The 19,412-nt window shown below is 42.2% G+C and overlaps 1 protein-coding gene across 1 annotated transcript in view; it reads left to right on the forward strand.

Annotated features, from left to right (window-relative positions):
• Positions 1 to 19,412, forward strand: part of LOC311136904 (peroxisome proliferator-activated receptor gamma coactivator-related protein 1-like) — a 55,037-nt gene that overhangs the window by 25,263 nt on the left and 10,362 nt on the right. The window contains exons 7-8 of the mRNA XM_084171218.1: positions 18,809 to 18,869; positions 19,123 to 19,190. Coding sequence (XP_084027344.1) covers positions 18,809 to 18,869; positions 19,123 to 19,190 — 129 coding nt within the window. The remainder of the gene's footprint in view (positions 1 to 18,808; positions 18,870 to 19,122; positions 19,191 to 19,412) is intronic.

A 19,412-nucleotide genomic window follows, 5' to 3' on the forward strand; every position in this document is an offset into this window, starting at 1 on the left:
GCAGGTTACAACATTCTGGAACTCGTGATGTTATAATCAAATTCTTCTATTACATCATGTTGGGTCCATATCTTGTGTATGTTTGACAGTGAACAGTAAACCCAATTCACTTTTACAAAGCACAGCTAGCCAACTAGTAGTTTGACTTGTAATTTGTACTGCCTACTTTTGAAAGACAATTTCTTTAATCAAAATGACACAGCTCTCCCAGAAGGGTGGGCTGTGCAACATGAAGATGTTATTGTTGGCTGTTATTTTCTGTCTCCTTTCGCCTGTTGCTGCAAATGTGTTGGTGTCTTCAGAGCACAAGACTTTGATGCCAGTGAAGGACCACTCTGTTCAGAACAACCCTGATGCTACAAAAGAGACCAATTTTAAGTCATTGCTGGAACAACTTGAGAGTTTACGGGTGAAAGACGATTCTTCTCCAGGTAACGTGGGCCAGTTGACAAAAGGATATTCCTCAAAAAATTCTAAAGAGCCCTCGGAGCTTGTAGAGCCCCTGATTTCTGTTCCAGAGCACAAGCCTTTGATGCCAGTGAAGGACCACCCTGTTCAGGACATCCCCAATGTTGCAAAATGGACCAAAATGGTGCAAGTGGACCAGATGCTGGAACAACTTCAGAGGATGAAAGATGATACTTTCCCAGGTAAAGCTAAAGTCCCACAGATGATTGTGGAGAAACGTATTCCTTATCTACAGGCTTACAAGCGAAAAGCATTGCAAGGTGACAACAACGTCTTCAAAGAAAATCTTCAGGCTCCAGCTCCAAAAGCTCAGAAGAGCACCCTGAAGATCAAACCCAGAGTCAACATATTGACTGACCCTTCTTACTCCGAGCCACTTGTGAAGGTGAACCTGATTTTGGGGCTCGTTTTCTATGGCTTCATCGTAATAGTGGTTCTCTATGATGCTGTGAGAATCTCCAAGGAGGCTAGAAGGCGATCTGATGCTATTGCCACTGCCAGGTTGAAGAAAAGGGAACCAGCCACCGCTGAACCACAGACACTGGCATCCAGAGTTCGGGAGAGCATCTCTTCACGGTTTGGTTTGAAACAAGCATCATCCACACCACAGTGTGCCCCCATTATTGACGATTCTGCAAAAGAGTTGCAGAAGTCAAAGTTCATCTCCACTAAGGACAAATCTGAGTCGGAAAAGAGACCTGGAAAGAGTGCTGTCAGCCTGAGAGAGTGTGAGCCGCCTCTGCCTAGCATCCCAGATAACTTCCTTGTGCCTGACTCTGAGCCTGCCATCCAGGTGGCATTGAACCCATTCGACACCAAGCTAGCCAAAGTTGTATCTGACAATGCTGAGGCATCCAACTACGAGGCAACCGAGAAGCCCTGCTACACACAGTCTGGGCTCACTGAGGTTTGCGTCAATTAAGACTGAGGACTACTTCTTAAACCAAGTGATATTGAATAAAAGCTGCAGATATTAAATCTCCAAATGAGATCACATGGAGACTGCCACCTTTGAAGACTTCCATTTTCTGTTTAATTTAATGTCTTTAGAATAGTAATAAAAATATATTGCATTTAAAACATATGTTTCAAGTTATTTTTGGGGTATTTTGATTTGTTGTTGTACTGTTGTGTTGTAAATGCAATATGCCACATTATTTAATTGATAAAATAATATATTTTTCAGAGAAAAAAAATAGTTAAACATTAAAGAGATTCTTCTGTACTTTTTTGCCAGTAGTTCTGAAAGTAGCACTCACGAGCCAAAAGTGTTCCCCGAGAATTGCGTACTACGTCACATATGTGCAGATACAGTGCCTTCAGAATGTATTCATACCCCTTGACTTAATCCACATTTTGTTGTGTTACAGCCTGAATTCAAAATGGGTTAAATAGATTTTTTCTCACCCATCTACACAACATACAGAAATATCTAATTTGCATAAGTATTCACACCCCTGAGTCAATACATGTTATAATCACCTATGGCAGCAATTACAGGTGTGAGTCTTTCTAGGTAAGCCTCTAAGAGCTTTGCACACCTCGATTGTACGATATTTGCACATTATTATTTAAAAAAATCTTCAAGCTCTGTCAAATTGATTGTTGATCATTGCTAGACAACCATTTAAGTCTTGCCATATTTCTTATTTTATTTGTAAAAAAAAATACCCCCTTTTTCTCCCCAATTACGTGATATCCAATTGCGATCCAATTACAATCTTGTCTCATTGCTGCAACTCCCCAACGGGCTCGGGAGAGGCGACGGTCGAGTAATGTGTCCTCCGAAACGTGACCCACCAAACCGCGCTCCTTAACATCCGCCCACTTAACCCGGAAGCCAGCCGCACCAATGTGTCGGAGGAAACACCGTTCCTTGCCATAGGTTTTCAAGCAGATTTAAGTCAAAACTGTAACTCGGCCACTCAGGAACATTCACTGACTTCTTGGTAAGAAACTCCAGTGTAGATTTGGCTTTGTGTTGTAGGTTATTGTCCTGCTGAAAGGTGAATTAATCTCCCAGTGTCTGGTGGAAAGCAGACTGAACCAGGTTTTTGTCTAGGATCTTGCCTGTGCTTAGCTCCATTCCCTTTCTTTTTTATCCTGCAAAACTCCCCAGTCCTTAACGATTACAAGCATACACATAACATGATGCAGCCACCACTATGCTTGAAAATATGAAGAGTGGTACTCAGTAATTTGTTGTATTGGATTTCCCCCAAATATAACGCTTTGTATTCAGGACAAAAAGTGAATTGCTTTGCCACATTTTTTGCAGTATTACTTTAGTGCCTTGTTGCAAACAGGATGTATGTTTTGGAATATTTTTTATTCTGTACAGGCTTCCTTTTCAATCTGTCAATTAGGTTAGTATTGTGGAGTAACTACAATGTTGTTGATCCATCCTCCATCACAGCCATTAAACTCTGTAACTGTTTTTAAGTCACCATTGGCCTCATGGTGAAATCCCTGAGCGGTTTCCTTCCTCTCCAGCAACTGAGTTAGGAAGGACGCCTGTATCTTTGTAGTGGCTGGGTGTATTGATACACCATCCAAAGTGTCATTGATAACTTCACCACGCTCAAAAGGATATTCAATGTCTGCTTTTTCAATTTTTACCCATCTACCAATAGGTGCCCTTCTTTGCGAGGCATTGGAAAACCTCCCTGGTCTTTGTGGTTGAATCTGTGTTTGAAATTCACTGCTCGACTGAGGTACCTTACTGATTTTTTTATTTATTTCACCTTTATTTAACCAGGTAAGCCAGTTGAGAACAGGTTCTCATTTACAACTGCGACCTGGCCAAGATAAAGCAAAGCAGTGCAATAAAAACAACACAGTTACATATGGGGTAAAAAACATAGTCAAAAATACAACAGAAAATATATATACAGTGTGTGCAAATGTAGCAAGTTATGGAGGTAAGGCAATAAATAGGCTATAGTGCAAAATAATTACAATAGTATTAACACTGGAATGCTAGATGTGCAAGAGATTATGTGCAAATAGAGATACTGGGGTGCAAAAGAGCAAAATAAATAACAATATAGGGATGAGGTAGTTGGGTGGGCTAATTTCAGATGGGCTGTGTACAGGTGCAGTGATCGGTAAGGTGCTCTGACAACTGATGCTTAAAGTTATTGAGGGAGATAAGAGTCTCCAGCTTCAGAGATTTTTGCAATTCGTTCCATTCATTGGCAGCAGAGAACTGGAAGGAATGGCGGCCAAAGGAGGTGTTGGCTTTGGGAATGACCAGTGAGATATACCTGCTGGAGCGCAGACTACGGGTGGGTGCTGCTATGGTGACCAATGAGCTAAGATAAGGCGGGGATTTGCCTAGCAGTGATTTATAGATGGCCTGGAGCCAGTGGGTTTGACGACGAACATGTAGTGAGGACCAGCCAACAAGAGCGTACAGGTCACAGTGGTGGGTAGTGTATGGGGCTTTGGAGACAAAACGGATGGCACTGTGATAGACTACATCCAATTTGCTGAGTAGAGTGTTGGAGGCTATTTTGTAAATGACATCGCCGAAGTCAAGGATCGGTAGGATAGTCAGTTTTACGAGGGCATGTTTGGCAGCATGAGTGAAGGAGGCTTTGTTGCGAAATAGGAAGCCGATTCTAGATTTAACTTTGGATTGGAGATTCTTTATGTGAGTCTGGAAGTTGAGTTTACAGTCTAACCAGACACCTAGGTATTTGTAGTTGTCCACATACTCTAGGTCAGACCCGTCGAGAGTGGTGATTCTAGTCGGGTGGGCGGGTGCCAGCAGCGTTCGATTGAAAAGCATGCATTTAGTTTTACTAGTGTTTAAGAGCAGTTGGAGGCTACTGAAGGAGTGTTGTATGGCATTGAAGCTCGTTTGGAGGTTTGTTAACACAGTGTCCAATGAAGGGCCAGATGTATACAAAATGGTGTCGTCTGCGTAGAGGTGGATCTGAGAGTCACCAGCAGCAAGAGCGACATCATTGATATACACGGAGAAAAGTGTCGGCCCAAGAATTGAACCCTGTGGCACCCCCATAGAGACTGCCATAGGTCCAGACAACAGGCCCTCCGATTTGACACACTGAACTCTATCTGAGAAGTAGTTGGTGAACCAGGCGAGGCAGTCATTTGAGAAACCAAGGCTATTTAGTCTGCCAATAAGAATGCGGTGGTTGACAGAGTCGAAAGCCTTGGCCAGGTCGATGAAGACGGCTGCACAGTACTGTCTATTATCAATCGCGGTTATAATATCGTTTAGGACCTTGAGCGTGGCTGAAGTGCACCCATGACCAGCTCGGAAACCGGATTGAATAGCGGAGAAGGTACGGTGGTATTCGAAATGGTCGGTGATCTGTTTGTTAACTTGGCTTTCAAATACTTTCGAAAGGCAGGGCAGGATGGATATAGGTCTGTAGCAGTTTGGATCTAGAGTGTCACCCCCTTTGAAGAGGGGGATGACCGCGGCAGCTTTCCAATCTCTGGGGATCTCAGACGTTATGAAAGAGAGGTTGAACAGACTAGTAATAGGGGTTGCGACAATTTCGGCGGCTAGTTTTAGAAAGAAAGGGTCCAGATTGTCTAGCCCAGCTGATTTGTAGGGGTCCCGATTTTGCAGCGCTTTCAAAACATCAGCTGTCTGAATTTGTGTGAAGGAGAAGCGGGGGGGGCATGGGCAAGTTGCAGCAGAGGGTGCAGAGTTGGTGGCCGGGGTAGTGGTAGCCAGATGGAAAGCATGGCCAGCTGTAGCAAAATGCTTGTTGAAATTCTCGATTATTGTAGATTTATCGGTGGTGATAGTGTTTCCTAGCCTCAGTGCAGTGGGCAGCTGGGAGGAAGTGCTCTTATTCTCCATGGACTTTACAGTGTCCCAAAACCTTTTGGAGTTAGTGCTACAGGATGCAAATTTCTCTTTGAAAAAGTTAGCCTTTGCTTTCCTGACTGCTTGTGTATATTGGTTCCTAACTTCCCTGAATAATTGTATGTGTTGGGTAAAGAGATGAGGTAGTAATTCAAAAATCATGTTAAACACTATTATTGCACACAGAGTCCATGCAACTTATTATGTGGCTTGTTAAGCAAACGTTTACTCCTGAACTTATTTAGGCTTGCCATAACAAAGGGGTTGAATACTTAGTGACTCAAGACATTTCAACTTTTCATTTGTTATTAATTTGTAAAACATTTGAAAAACATAATTCCACTTTGACATCATGAGGTATTGTGTGTAGGCCAGTGACACAAAATCTCAATTTAATATATTTTAAATTCAGGCTGTAACACAACAAAATGTGGCAAAAGTCAGGGGTGTGAATACTTTCTGAAGGCACTGTATGTACAACAAGTCATCTCTCTCTCTCTCTCTCTCTCTCTCTGAACAGTAATTCTTCCCTCAGATTATGCATGTATGAACTAGACATTGAAGCATCCAGCCCAAAGTGAGAGGTTTAAAAAATACTTTCTTATTCACCAAAGTACCATGTCTTTAAACATTTGGTTTCCAGGGGGGCAGTGCGGGCCATGAGGAAGGCCAAAAAGTGTCTCACTCCCTGGGTCAGAAAGCTCATAATTAGCTGGGTCATCGCAAGCACCAGTGTAGATACTACCATGACCTGGTAATATATGAGGAGCTGTAGGTCACGGGGGCATTTGCCAAAGTCGTAGGATAAAGCAGTTTAGGGACAGGGACTGCACGTCAAACTAATTGCCAAATGTATCCAAAGAGATGAATTAATGAATTATCTGAATTAATGAATACAATGAGGAGCAGGTTACAACATTCTGGAATAATCAAATTCTTCTATTACATCATGTTGGGTCCATATCTTGTGTATGTTTGACAGTGAACAGTAAACCCAATTCACTTTTACAAAGCACAGCTAGCCAACTAGTAGTTTGACTTGTAATTTGTACTGCCTACTTTTGAAAGACAATTTCTTTAATCAAAATGACACAGCTCTCCCAGAAGGGTGGGCTGTGCAACATGAAGATGTTATTGTTGGCTGTTATTTTCTGTCTCCTTTCGCCTGTTGCTGCAAATGTGTTGGTGTCTTCAGAGCACAAGACTTTGATGCCAGTGAAGGACCACTCTGTTCAGAACAACCCTGATGCTACAAAAGAGACCAATTTTAAGTCATTGCTGGAACAACTTGAGAGTTTACGGGTGAAAGACGATTCTTCTCCAGGTAACGTGGGCCAGTTGACAAAAGGATATTCCTCAAAAAATTCTAAAGAGCCCTCGGAGCTTGTAGAGCCCCTGATTTCTGTTCCAGAGCACAAGCCTTTGATGCCAGTGAAGGACCACCCTGTTCAGGACATCCCCAATGTTGCAAAATGGACCAAAATGGTGCAAGTGGACCAGATGCTGGAACAACTTCAGAGGATGAAAGATGATACTTTCCCAGGTAAAGCTAAAGTCCCACAGATGATTGTGGAGAAACTTATTCCTTATCTACAGGCTTACAAGCAAAAAGCATTGCAAGGTGACAACAACGTCTTCAAAGAAAATCTTCAGGCTCCAGCTCCAAAAGCTCAGAAGAGCACCCTGAAGATCAAACCCAGAGTCAACATATTGACTGACCCTTCTTACTCCGAGCCACTTGTGAAGGTGAACCTGATTTTGGGGCTCGTTTTCTATGGCTTCATCGTAATAGTGGTTCTCTATGATGCTGTGAGAATCTCCAAGGAGGCTAGAAGGCGATCTGATGCTATTGCCACTGCCAGGTTGAAGAAAAGGGAACCAGCCACCGCTGAACCACAGACACTGGCATCCAGAGTTCGGGAGAGCATCTCTTCACGGTTTGGTTTGAAACAAGCATCATCCACACCACAGTGTGCCCCCATTTCTGACGATTCTGCAAAAGAGTTGCAGAAGTCAAAGGAGTTCATCTCCACTAAGGACAAATCTGAGTCGGAAAAGAGACCTGGAAAGAGTGCTGTCAGCCTGAGAGAGTGTGAGCCGCCTCTGCCTAGCATCTCAGATAACTTCCTTGTGCCTGACTCTGAGCCTGCCATCCAGGTGGCATTGAACCCATTCGACACCAAGCTAGCCAAAGTTGTATCTGACAATGCTGAGGCATCCAACTACGAGGCAACCGAGAAGCCCTGCTACACACAGTCTGGGCTCACTGAGGTTTGCGTCAATTAAGACTGAGGACTACTTCTTAAACCAAGTGATATTGAATAAAAGCTGCAGATATTACATCTCCAAATGAGATCACATGGAGACTGCCACCTTTGAAGACTTCCATTTTCTGTTTGTAATTTAATTTCTTTAGAATAGTAATAAAAATATATTGCATTTAAAACATATGTTTCAAGTTATTTTTGGGGTATTTTGATTTGTTGTTGTACTGTTGTGTTGTAAATGCAATAGGCAACATTATTTAATTGATAAAATAATATATTTTTTCAGAGAAAAAAAATTGTTAAACATTAAAGAGATTCTTCTGTACTTTTGTATACTTTTTTGCCAGTAGTTCTGAAAGTAGCACTCACGAGCCAAAAGTGTTCCCCGAGAATTGCGTACTACGTCACATATGTGCAGATACAGTGCCTTCAGAATGTATTCATACCCCTTGACTTAATCCACATTTTGTTGTGTTACAGCCTGAATTCAAAATGGATTAAATAGATTTTTTCTCACCCATCTACACAACATACAGAAATATCTAATTTGCATAAGTATTCACACCCCTGAGTCAATACATGTTATAATCACCTTTGGCAGCAATTACAGGTGTGAGTACACCTCGATTGTACGATATTTGCACATTATTATTTTAAAAAATCTTCAAGCTCTGTCAAATTGATTGTTGATCATTGCTAGACAACCATTTAAGTCTTGCCATATTTCTTATTTTATTTGTAATAAAAATTAACCCCTTTTATCTCCCCAATTTCGTGATATCCAATTACGATCCAATTACAATCTTGTCTCATTGCTGCAACTCCCCAACGGGCTCGGGAGAGGCGACGGTCGAGTAATGTGTCCTCCGAAACGTGACCCACCAAACCGCGCTCCTTAACACCCGCCCACTTAACCCGGAAGCCAGCCGCACCAATGTGTCGGAAGAAACACCGTTCCTTGTCATAGGTTTTCAAGCAGATTTAAGTCAAAATTGTAACTCGGCCACTCAGGAACATTTACTGTCTCCTTGGTAAGAAACTCCAGTGTAGATTTGGCTTTGTGTTGTAGGTTATTGTCCTGCTGAAAGGTGAATTAATCTCCCAGTGTCTGGTGGAAAGCAGACTGAACCAGGTTTTTGTCTAGGATCTTGCCTGTGCTTAGCTCCATTCCCTTTCTTTTTTATCCTGCAAAACTCCCCAGTCCTTAACGATTACAAACGATTAGGCAAGTGACACAAAATCTCAATTTAATAAATTTTAAATTCAGGCTGTAACACAACAAAATGTGGCAAAAGTCAGGGGTGTGAATACTTTCTGAAGGCACTGTATGTGCAACAAGTCATCTCTCTCTCGCTCGCTCGCTCGCTCGCTCGCTCTCAACAGTAATTCTTCCCTCAGATTATGCATGTATGAACTAGACATTGAAGCATCCAGCCCAAAGTGAGAGGTTTAAAAAATACTTTCTTAGTCACCAAAGTACCATGTCTTTAAACATTTGGTTTCCAGGGGGGCAGTGCGGGCCATGAGGAAGCCCAAAAAGTGTCTCAGTCCCTGGGTCAGAAAGCTCATCACTGGTAGTACAGTGGGGGGGAAAAAGTATTTAGTCAGCCACCAATTGTGCAAGTTCTCCCATAAAAAAGATGAGAGGCCTGTAATTTCATTCATAGGTACACGTCAACTATGACAGACAAATTGAGGAAAAAAATCCAGAAAATCACATTGTAGGATTTTTAATGAATTTATTTGCAAATTATGGTGGAAAATAAGTATTTGGTCACCTACAAACAAGCAAGATTTCTGGCTCTCACAGACCTGTAACTTCTTCTTTAAGAGGCTCCTCTGTCCTCCACTCGTTACCTGTATTAATGGCACCTGTTTGAACTTGTTATCAGTATAAAAGACACCTGTCCACAACCTCAAACAGTCACACTCCAAACTCCACTATGGCCAAGACCAAAGAGCTGTCAAAGGACACCAGAAACAAAATTGTAGACCTGCACCAGGCTGGGAAGACTGAATCTGCAATAGGTAAGCAGCTTGGTTTGAAGAAATCAACTGTGGGAGCAATTATTAGAAAATGGAAGACATACAAGACCACTGATAATCTCCCTCGATCTGGGTCTCCACGCAAGATCTCACCCCGTGGGGTCAAAATGATCACAAGAACGGTGAGCAAAAATCCCAGAACCACACGGGGGGATCTAGTGAATGACCTGCAGAGAGCTGGGACCAAAGTAACAAAGCCTACCATCAGTAACACACTACGCCGCCAGGGACTCAAATCCTGCAGTGCCAGACGTGTCCCCCTGCTTAAGCCAGTACATGTCCAGGCCCGTCTGAAGTTTGCTAGAGTGCATTTGGATGATCCAGAAGAGGATTGGGAGAATGTCATATGGTCAGATGAAACCAAAATATAACTTTTTGGTTAAAACTCAACTCGTCGTGTTTGGAGGACAAAGAATGTTGAGTTGCATCCAAAGAACACCATACCTACTTTGAAGCATTGGGGTAGAAACATCATGCTTTGGGGCTGTTTTTCTGCAAAGGGACCAGGACGACTGATCCGTGTAAAGAAAGAATGAATGGGGCCATGTATCGTGAGATTTTGAGTGAAAACCTCCTTCCATCAGCAAGGGCATTGAAGATGAAACGTGGCTGGGTCTTTCAGCATGACAATGATCCCAAACACACCGCCCGGGCAACGAAGGAGTGGCTTCGTAAGAAGCATTTCAATGTCCTGGAGTGGCCTAGCCAGTCTCCAGATCTCAACCCCATAGAAAATCTTTGGAGGGAGTTGAAAGTCCGTGTTGCCCAGCGACAGCCCCAAAACATCACTGCTCTAGAGGAGATCTGCATGGAGGAATGGGCCAAAATACCAGCAACAGTGTGTGAAAACCTTGTGAAGACTTACAGAAAACGTTTGACCTGTGTCATTGCCAACAAAGGGTATATAACAAAGTATTGAGAAACTTTTGTTATTGACCAAATACTTATTTTACACCATAATTTGCAAATAAATTCATTAAAAATCCTACAATGTGATTTTCTGGATATTTCTTTCTCATTTTGTCTGTCAAAGTTGACGTGTACCTATGATGAAAATTACAGGCCTCTCTCATCTTTTTAAGTGGGAGAACTTGCACAATTGGTGGCTGACTAAATACTTTTTTCCCCCACTGTATGTGACCGACCGGCTCGATTCAGTCTTATGTAGCAACATTTGAAATTGTGTTTTTTACATTGGATAAAAATAGAGACTCTGAGCTAGAAAATGGTATATCATACACTACAGTTGAGGAACAATGGGAAAGTAATTCTGCTTCGAAAGTTGATAAACTTGTAACCCCACTTTTGAGAAAATAGCCCTTGTATGTTTTGGTACACATTTACATTTACATTTTAGTCATTTAGCAGACGCTCTTATCCAGAGCGACTTACAGTTAGTGAGTGCATACATTATTATTTTTTGTAATTTTTTTTTTTTTTCATACTGGCCCCCGGTGGGAATCGAACCCACAACCCTGGTGTTGCAAACACCATGCTCTACCAACTGAGCTACATCCCTGCTTAAGCCTTAGCCCCACCCATCTCTTTAAGGATTCACATGGAGGCAATGTGCAATACAGAGTGGGTATGGCAGTGTACTAAACAACCAAAGATTTCAAGACTAAAGGCTGGTTTATACTACGTCTATCGACATGTCTGTAGACAGTTATCGCGGTGACATCATGAACATTCTATTGTCGTCCGACATCAAATTGTCATTGTCGTTATGAAAAAGTATAAACAAAAAAATGACAGGCTGCAGCCTGGTGGTCCAAAATAGCATTACTGGTGTATTTTAACACCAATAAACCCATCCGTTTAAAAATGAATTTAGTATATGTCAATCTAGCAAACCAGGCAACTAAAATTAACTTTCTAAACAATGTTTTGGTTAGTTTCTAGCTTGTTAGCAAGCTAATGACCATATCAAATAGCTGACAACGTCTTAACTTGAGCTAATTTGTATTCGTTATTACAGGAAAATACTCACAAGATAATTATTTACAAGTTAATGGCGAGCTAATTACAGAAAAAAGCTTACGGTTGTGAGTGTGACGAAATAAAAGCAGGACACTCTACCGGAGAATTTGAGAACTTTGACACTGTCTTGTTGGCCTAACGTTATATCCTAATTTGACTTTGGTGCAGGTCATGTTGTTCTTCACATTACCGTCTGTGGTAAACACACACTATATCAAATAAAATCTAAGTTTATTTGTCACATACACAGGATACAGAAGGTGTAAACGGTACAGTGAAATGGTTACTTGCATAGTGGAGTCTTGTGTTTAGACATGTAGCTAGCTAGCTAGCTAGCTAGCTAAACAATGAACCATAATCAGTGGCGATTTTAGCATGTAAATCTAAAACAAAAATATGCATTCCAGCAAAGCCACTACACAACACAACACTAAACTATACATTAATTGCATTATAACGGTGATAAACGGTGCCCACAAACTGTTAGGGCCTACAAAAAGCTGTCCCAACAGCAGAGTCCCAACAGCAGAGTCCCAACAGCAGAGTCCCAACAGCAGAGTCCCAACAGCAGAGTCCCAACAGCAGAGTCCCAACAGCAGAGTCCCAACAGCAGAGTCCCAACACCTTACCACTGCTACACCTGGCTATCAGCGGAGCCTTGTCTGGCAGCGAAACAGTTAATTCAGCCTCATTTACTGCCTTTAAAAAAAACACAACTGATATGGTTGACTTGCTTAAACAAATGTGGTTTCTACTGACAATTGAGATGTACAAACTATGGCATAAGGGGATGACGAGCGGATAAGAGGCAATCCGTAATTTTGATTTAAGACATTAATGAGCGAGCTAGGACGGACGTAGTCAATATAACTATTTGTTCAGCACTTTTGAAATGTACAGCGACAGAATTCAGATCATGGGCTGTTCTTACAGTATTCTCCCTGTACACCAAGTCAGAACCGTAGGCTAAATAAAGGGGACATATAAGCAGACAATGAAAGCTCTTACAATATTCAATGATGACATTTCTCTAAAACAGGCTATAGGCTACATGTGCACCACCAAGTCAGAACAGTAGGTTAAATTATGAGGGGAAAAGGGACCGAATTATTAGGGTGAGGCACATGGGCTACTAACAGCTTACTACACAACATACACTTAGTATTACTTTCTTAGCTACAGTATACATATCACCCTGGCATATTACATCATTTATGGAGCAGCATACAGTACAATACATTTTTGGACTCACCTTGTTGTGCTGTGCTCATTTGAACAGGAAGGTGGTGCGGCGGTCCTTCGTGGGCAAATTTTGTCATCAAACTTTGTCATCAAAGTGGCATTCTCAGGATTTATGGTGCTTTCAAGACAACTGGGAACTCTGAAAAAAAACAAGGTTGAATCAAGTTGACGTCAGTGATCTTCTGGTCGGAGCTCTAGAAATTCTGTGTTGGATGACTGTTCAAAATGTATTTTCCCGGTCAGAGCTAGTTTTTTTTCCAGAGTTCCCAGTTGTCTTGACCTCACTGAAGTCTGAGATTTCCCAGTTCGGAGTTTCCAGTTGTTTTGAGTGCTGCAGCAGTCATGCTTGATTGACAGCATGGCCAATGTTGAATGTTTATCCTTTTAAGCTTGGAAAAGAGACACATGGACCACACACCCACTCCACTGAATAGCAGGCTAGTGATTGCTTTGCAATGCATGCAGTTAGCTGCTGATTCCTTCCAAACCACTCATTGTTGAATTTGTGATTTCCAACTTGTTGTGTACTGTTTATGTCCAATAATGTTTTGTCTATCATTTCTGTTCATAATTGATCTTCAAATTACAAGGATCGAAAAGGATTTGCCAGTAGATTCATGATGATGACTGCTAGCTAAGATTTTGAAAGTATGTTGTTGACATGATCAGTCCAATCAAAGCTACGGTAGATATAACGTGATTTTATCTGTCCAATTTATCTTCTTTTTATTTTATTATTTTACCCCTTTTTTGTGGTATCCAATTGTCCCTTCACCTCTCCCGTACGCACTCGGGAGAGGCGAAGTTCGAGAGCCGTGCGTCCTCAGGAAGCTGGAAGCCAGTCGCACCAATGTGTCGGAGGGAACACCGTACACCTGGCGACCGTGTCAGCATGCACTGCGCCCGGCCCGCCACAGGAGTCGCTAGTGTGCGATGGGACAAGAATACCCCTGCCGGCCAAACCCTCCCCTAACCTGGACGACGCTGGGCCAATTGTGCGCCGCCCCATGGGTCTCCCGGTCGCGGCCGGCTGCGACAGAGCCTGGACTCAAACCAGGATCTCTAGTGGCACAGCTAGCACTGCGATGCAGTGCCTTAGACCACTGCGCTACTCGGGAGGCCTGGATGGGCACTTCTAATGTAACTCTATGGCAGCACCCAAGGGGCTTGAATTTTCGAGCTCTCTCCGTAGAGTTTGCGGTGACGTAGTGTCCCCATGAGTGACAGAACACTGAGCCAATCAAGGCGCAACTAGAAAACATTACCAACCCCTACGCTCCATATTTTCCGTTGGCTGCCCCACCACCACAGAAAGCACTGAGCTAGGCTGAAACACCTGCATTTTGGAGCTGCCTTACTCAAGAAAGCAAAAAAGAGACCATGTTTGTATGCGGCTTTATTAACTCAATTATTATTATTTTATTTTTTTGCTAAACAGTTGTGGAGCCCACATCATTTTCCCTCTCCTCTTTCGGCCGGTGAGGCGGTAGAGAAGCCTGCAGAACCTCTCCCTGAGGGGGGCGGTGCGGGCCACGAGCAAGGCCCAAAAGTGTCTCACTCCCCGGGTCAGAAAGCTCATAATGAGCTAGGTCATCGCAAGCACCAGCACCAGTGTAGATACTACCATGACCTGGTAGTATATGAGGAGCTGTAGGTCACGGGGGCGTTTGCCAAAGTTGTCTGAAAAAGCATGTCGGACGTGAGACCCGCCCCAGTTAAGGGACAGGGACTGCGCATCAAACATATTGCCAAATGTATCCATAGAAATAAATGAATTAATTAATTATAATGAATACAATGAAGAGCAGGTTACAGAGTTGTTGATTGTCCACTGTCAACATTCTAGAACTCTTGACTCTTGGGTCCATATAATATTATGTTTCATGACAGTCCCACTATCAACATTCTGGTAGTTGTGATGTCATAATCGATTCTTCTATTACATCATGTTGGGTCCATATCTTGTGTATGTTTGACAGTGAACAGTAAACCCAATTCACTTTTACAAAGCACAGCTAGCCAACTAGTAGTTTGACTTGTAATTTGTACTGCCTACTTTTGAAAGACGATTTCTTTAATCAAAATGGCACAGCTCTCCCAGAAGGGTGGGCTGTGCAACATGAAGATGTTATTGTTGGCTGTTATTTTCTGTCTCCTATCGTTTGTTGTAAATGTGTTGGTGTCTTCAGAGCACAAGACTTTGATGCCAGTGAAGGACCACCCTATTCTGAACAACCCTGATGCTACAAAAGGACAAGTTGATAGTTTACGGGTGAAATACTATTCTTCTCCAGGTAACGTGGGCCAGTTGACAAAAGGATATTCCTCAAAAAATGTCAAAGACCCCCCGAACTTTGTAGAGCCCCTGATTTCTGTTCCAGAGCACAAGCCGTTGATGCCAGTGAAGGACCACTCTGTTCAGAACAACCCTGATGCTACAAGAGACCAATTTTAAGTCATTGCTGGAACAACTTGAGAGTTTACGGGTGAAAGACGATTCTTCTCCAGGTAACGTGGGCCAGTTGACAAAAGGATATTCCTCAAAATGTCAAAGACCCCCCGGACTTTGTAGAGTCCCTGCCCCTGAATTATGTTCCAGAGCACAAGCCGTTGATGCCAGTGAAGGACCACTCTGTTCAGAACAACCCTGATGCTACAAAAGAGACCAATTTTAAGTCATTGCTGAAGAGCACCCTGAAGATCAAACCCAGAGTCAACATATTGACTGACCCTTCTTACTCCGAGCCACTTGTGAAGGTGAACCTGATTTTGGGGCCCGTTTTCTCTGGCTTCATCGTAATAGTGGTTCTCTATGAGGCTGTGAGAATCTCCAAGGAGGCTAGAAGGCGATCTGATGCTATTGCCACTGCCAGGTTGAAGAAAAGGGAACCAGCCACCGCTGAGGCATCCAACTACGAGGCAACCGAGAAGCCCTGCTACACACAGTCTTGGCTCACTGAGGTTTGCGTCAATTAAGACTGAGGACTACTTCTTAAACCAAGTGATATTGAATAAAAGCTGCAGATATTAAATCTCCAAATGAGATCACATGGAGACTGCCACCTTTGAAGACTTCCATTTTCTGTTTGTAATTTAATGTCTTTAGAATAGTAATAAAAATATAATGCATTTAAAACATATGTTTCAAGTTATTTTTGGGGTATTTTGATTTGTTGTTGTACTGTTGTGTTGTAAATGCAATATGCAACATTATTTAATTGATAAAATCATATATTTTTCAGAGAAAAAAAATAGTTAAACATTAAAGAGATTCTTCTGTACTTTTCTATACTTTTTTGCCAGTAGTTCTGAAAGTAGCACTCACGAGCCAAAAGTGTTCCCCGAGAATTGCGTACTACGTCACATATGTGCAGATACAGTGCCTTCAGAATGTATTCATACCCCTTGACTTAATCCACATTTTGTTGTGTTACAGCCTGAATTCAAAATGGATTAAATAGATTTTTTCTCACCCATCTACACAACATACAGAAATATCTAATTTGCATAAGTATTCACACCCCTGAGTCAATACATGTTATAATCACCTTTGGCAGCAATTACAGGTGTGAGTCTTTCTAGGTAAGCCTCTAAGAGCTTTGCACACCTCGATTGTACGATATTTGCACATTATTATTTTAAAAAATCTTCAAGCTCTGTCAAATTGATTGTTGATCATTGCTAGACAACCATTTAAGTCTTGCCATATTTCTTATTTTATTTGTAAAAAAAATTACCCCCTTTTTCTCCCCAATTTCGTGATATCCAATTGCGATCCAATTACAATCTTGTGTCATTGCTGCAACTCCCCAACGGGCTCGGGAGAGGCGACGGTCGAGTAATGTGTCCTCCGAAACGTGACCCACCAAACCGTGCTCCTTAACACCCGCCCACTTAACCCGGAAGCCAGCCGCCTCAATGTGTCGGAGGAAACACTGTTCCTTGCCATAGATTTTCAAGCAGATTTAAGTCAAAACTGTAACTCGGCCACTCAGGAACATTCACTGTCTTCTTGGTAAGAAACTCCAGTGTAGATTTGGCTTTGTGTTGTAGGTTATTGTCCTGCTGAAAGGTGAATTAATCTCCCAGTGTCTGGTGGAAAGCAGACTGAACCAGGTTTTTGTCTAGGATCTTGCCTGTGCTTAGCTCCATTCCCTTTCTTTTTTATCCTGCAAAACTCCCCAGTCCTTAACGATTACAAGCATACACATAACATGATGCAGCCACCACTATGCTTGAAAATATGAAGAGTGGTACTCAGTAATTTGTTGTATTGGATTTCCCCCAAATATAACGCTTTGTATTCAGGACAAAAAGTGAATTGCTTTGCCACATTTTTTGCAGTATTACTTTAGTGCCTTGTTGCAAACAGGATGTATGTTTTGGAATATTTTTTATTCTGTACAGGCTTCCTTCTTTTCAATCTGTCAATTAGGTTAGTATTGTGGAGTAACTACAATGTTGTTGATCCATCCTCCATCACAGCCATTAAACTCTGTAACTGTTTTTAAGTCACCATTGGCCTCATGGTGAAATCGCTGAGCGGTTTCCTTCCTCTCCAGCAACTGAGTTAGGAAGGATGCCTGTATCTTTGTAGTGACTGGGTGTATTGATACACCATCCAAAGTGTCATTGATAACTTCACCACGCTCAAAAGGATATTCAATGTCTGCTTTTTCAATTTTTACCCATCTACCAATAGGTGCCCTTCTTTGCAAGGCATTGGAAAACCTCCCTGGTCTTTGTGGTTGAATCTGTGTTTGAAATTCACTGCTCGACTGAGGTACCTTACTGATAATTGTATGTGTTGGGTACAGAGATGAGGTAGTAATTCAAAAATCATGTTAAACACTATTATTGCACACAGAGTCCATGCAACTTATTATGTGGCTTGTTAAGCAAACGTTTACTCCTGAACTTATTTAGGCTTGCCATAACAAAGGGGTTGAATACTTAGTGACTCAAGACATTTCAACTTTTCATTTGTTATTAATTTGTAAAAAATTTGAAAAACATAATTCCACTTTGACATTATGAGGTATTGTGTGTAGGCCAGGTGACACAATCTCAATTTAATAAATTTTAAATTCAGGCTGTAACACAACAAAATGTGGCAAAAGTCAGGGGTGTGAATACTTTCTGAAGGCACTGTATGTGCAACAAGTCATCTCTCTCTCTCTCTCTCTCTCTCTCTCTCTCTCTCTGAACAGTAATTCTTCCCTCAGATTATGCATGTATGAACTAGACATTGAAGCATCCAGCCCAAAGTGAGAGGTTTAAAAAATACTTTCTTAGTCACCAAAGTACCATGTCTTTAAACATTTGGTTTCCAGGGGGGCAGTGCGGGCCATGAGGAAGGCCAAAAAGTGTCTCACTCCCTGGGTCAGAAAGCTCATAATTAGCTGGGTCATCGCAAGCACCAGCACCAGTGTAGATACTACCATGACCTGGTAGTATATGAGGAGCTGTAGGTCACGGGGGCATTTGCCAAAGTCGTAGGAGAAAGCAGTTTAGGGACAGGGACAGCACGTCAAACTAATTGCCAAATGTATCCAAAGAGATGAATTAATGAATTATCTGAATTAATGAATACAATGAGGAGCAGGTTACAACATTCTGGAACACGTGATGTTATAATCAGATTCTTCTATTACATCATGTTGGGTCCATATCTTGTGTATGTTTGACAGTGAACAGTAAACCCAATTCACTTTTACAAAGCACAGCTAGCCAACTAGTAGTTTGACTTGTAATTTGTACTGCCTACTTTTGAAAGACGATTTCTTTAATCAAAATGGCACAGCTCTCCCAGAAGGGTGGGCTGTGCAACATGAAGATGTTATTGTTGGCTGTTATTTCCCTATGAATGTGTTGTTGGACAATGGTAACCGTGCTACCCTACCCCCTTCCTCCATCCCTTGCTTTTACTCATTCTTTCTCTTCCCCCTCTCTCCAGCTAAAGAGGAGCAGTGTGTTCCGGAGGTCTCTGGTAGAGCAGCCGCTGTAGGAAACTCTAGGTGAGTTACCCAACAGCCCCATTCTGTGTGTATGGAGAGCCTTCGCCAAGACCTACCGAAGACCTTACTTCTGACCCCACAATCGGCCAAGCACTCCACCATTTATTTGTGTGTGGCATTTTCAATGTTGTTTTTTTTCAGCAGTTCCAAAATGTTCTACTGTCCTCATCTGTGTGATTTCTAGACTAAGCCATAGGCTCCTCTTAGAAGTGTGTACATGTTCAATAAAGCGGTGTGTTTGTTTCTATCGTAGTGTGGCGCAGCCATTTGACAGGACCACTGTGGAGAGAGTCCGAGCACATGACCTGACCAGCACTGCAGGTACGAACTACTGTACACACACACCGGTCACCCTGTTAGCTGCTAATGTACATTTTATAGTGCTTATGCTAATCGCACACTACTATTACTAGTCATACACCAATCAAATGTTAATTGGACACTGCTAATTTACTGCTAATACTAGTCATACACCAATTGCCCGGTACCCTGCAAATGCAAATCACACACCGCTAATGCTAATCACATACCAATCACCCTGTA

This window comes from Coregonus lavaretus (assembly GCF_964263955.1).
Source record: "Coregonus lavaretus genome assembly, chromosome: 1".
Classification (NCBI taxonomy): domain Eukaryota; kingdom Metazoa; phylum Chordata; class Actinopteri; order Salmoniformes; family Salmonidae; genus Coregonus; species Coregonus lavaretus.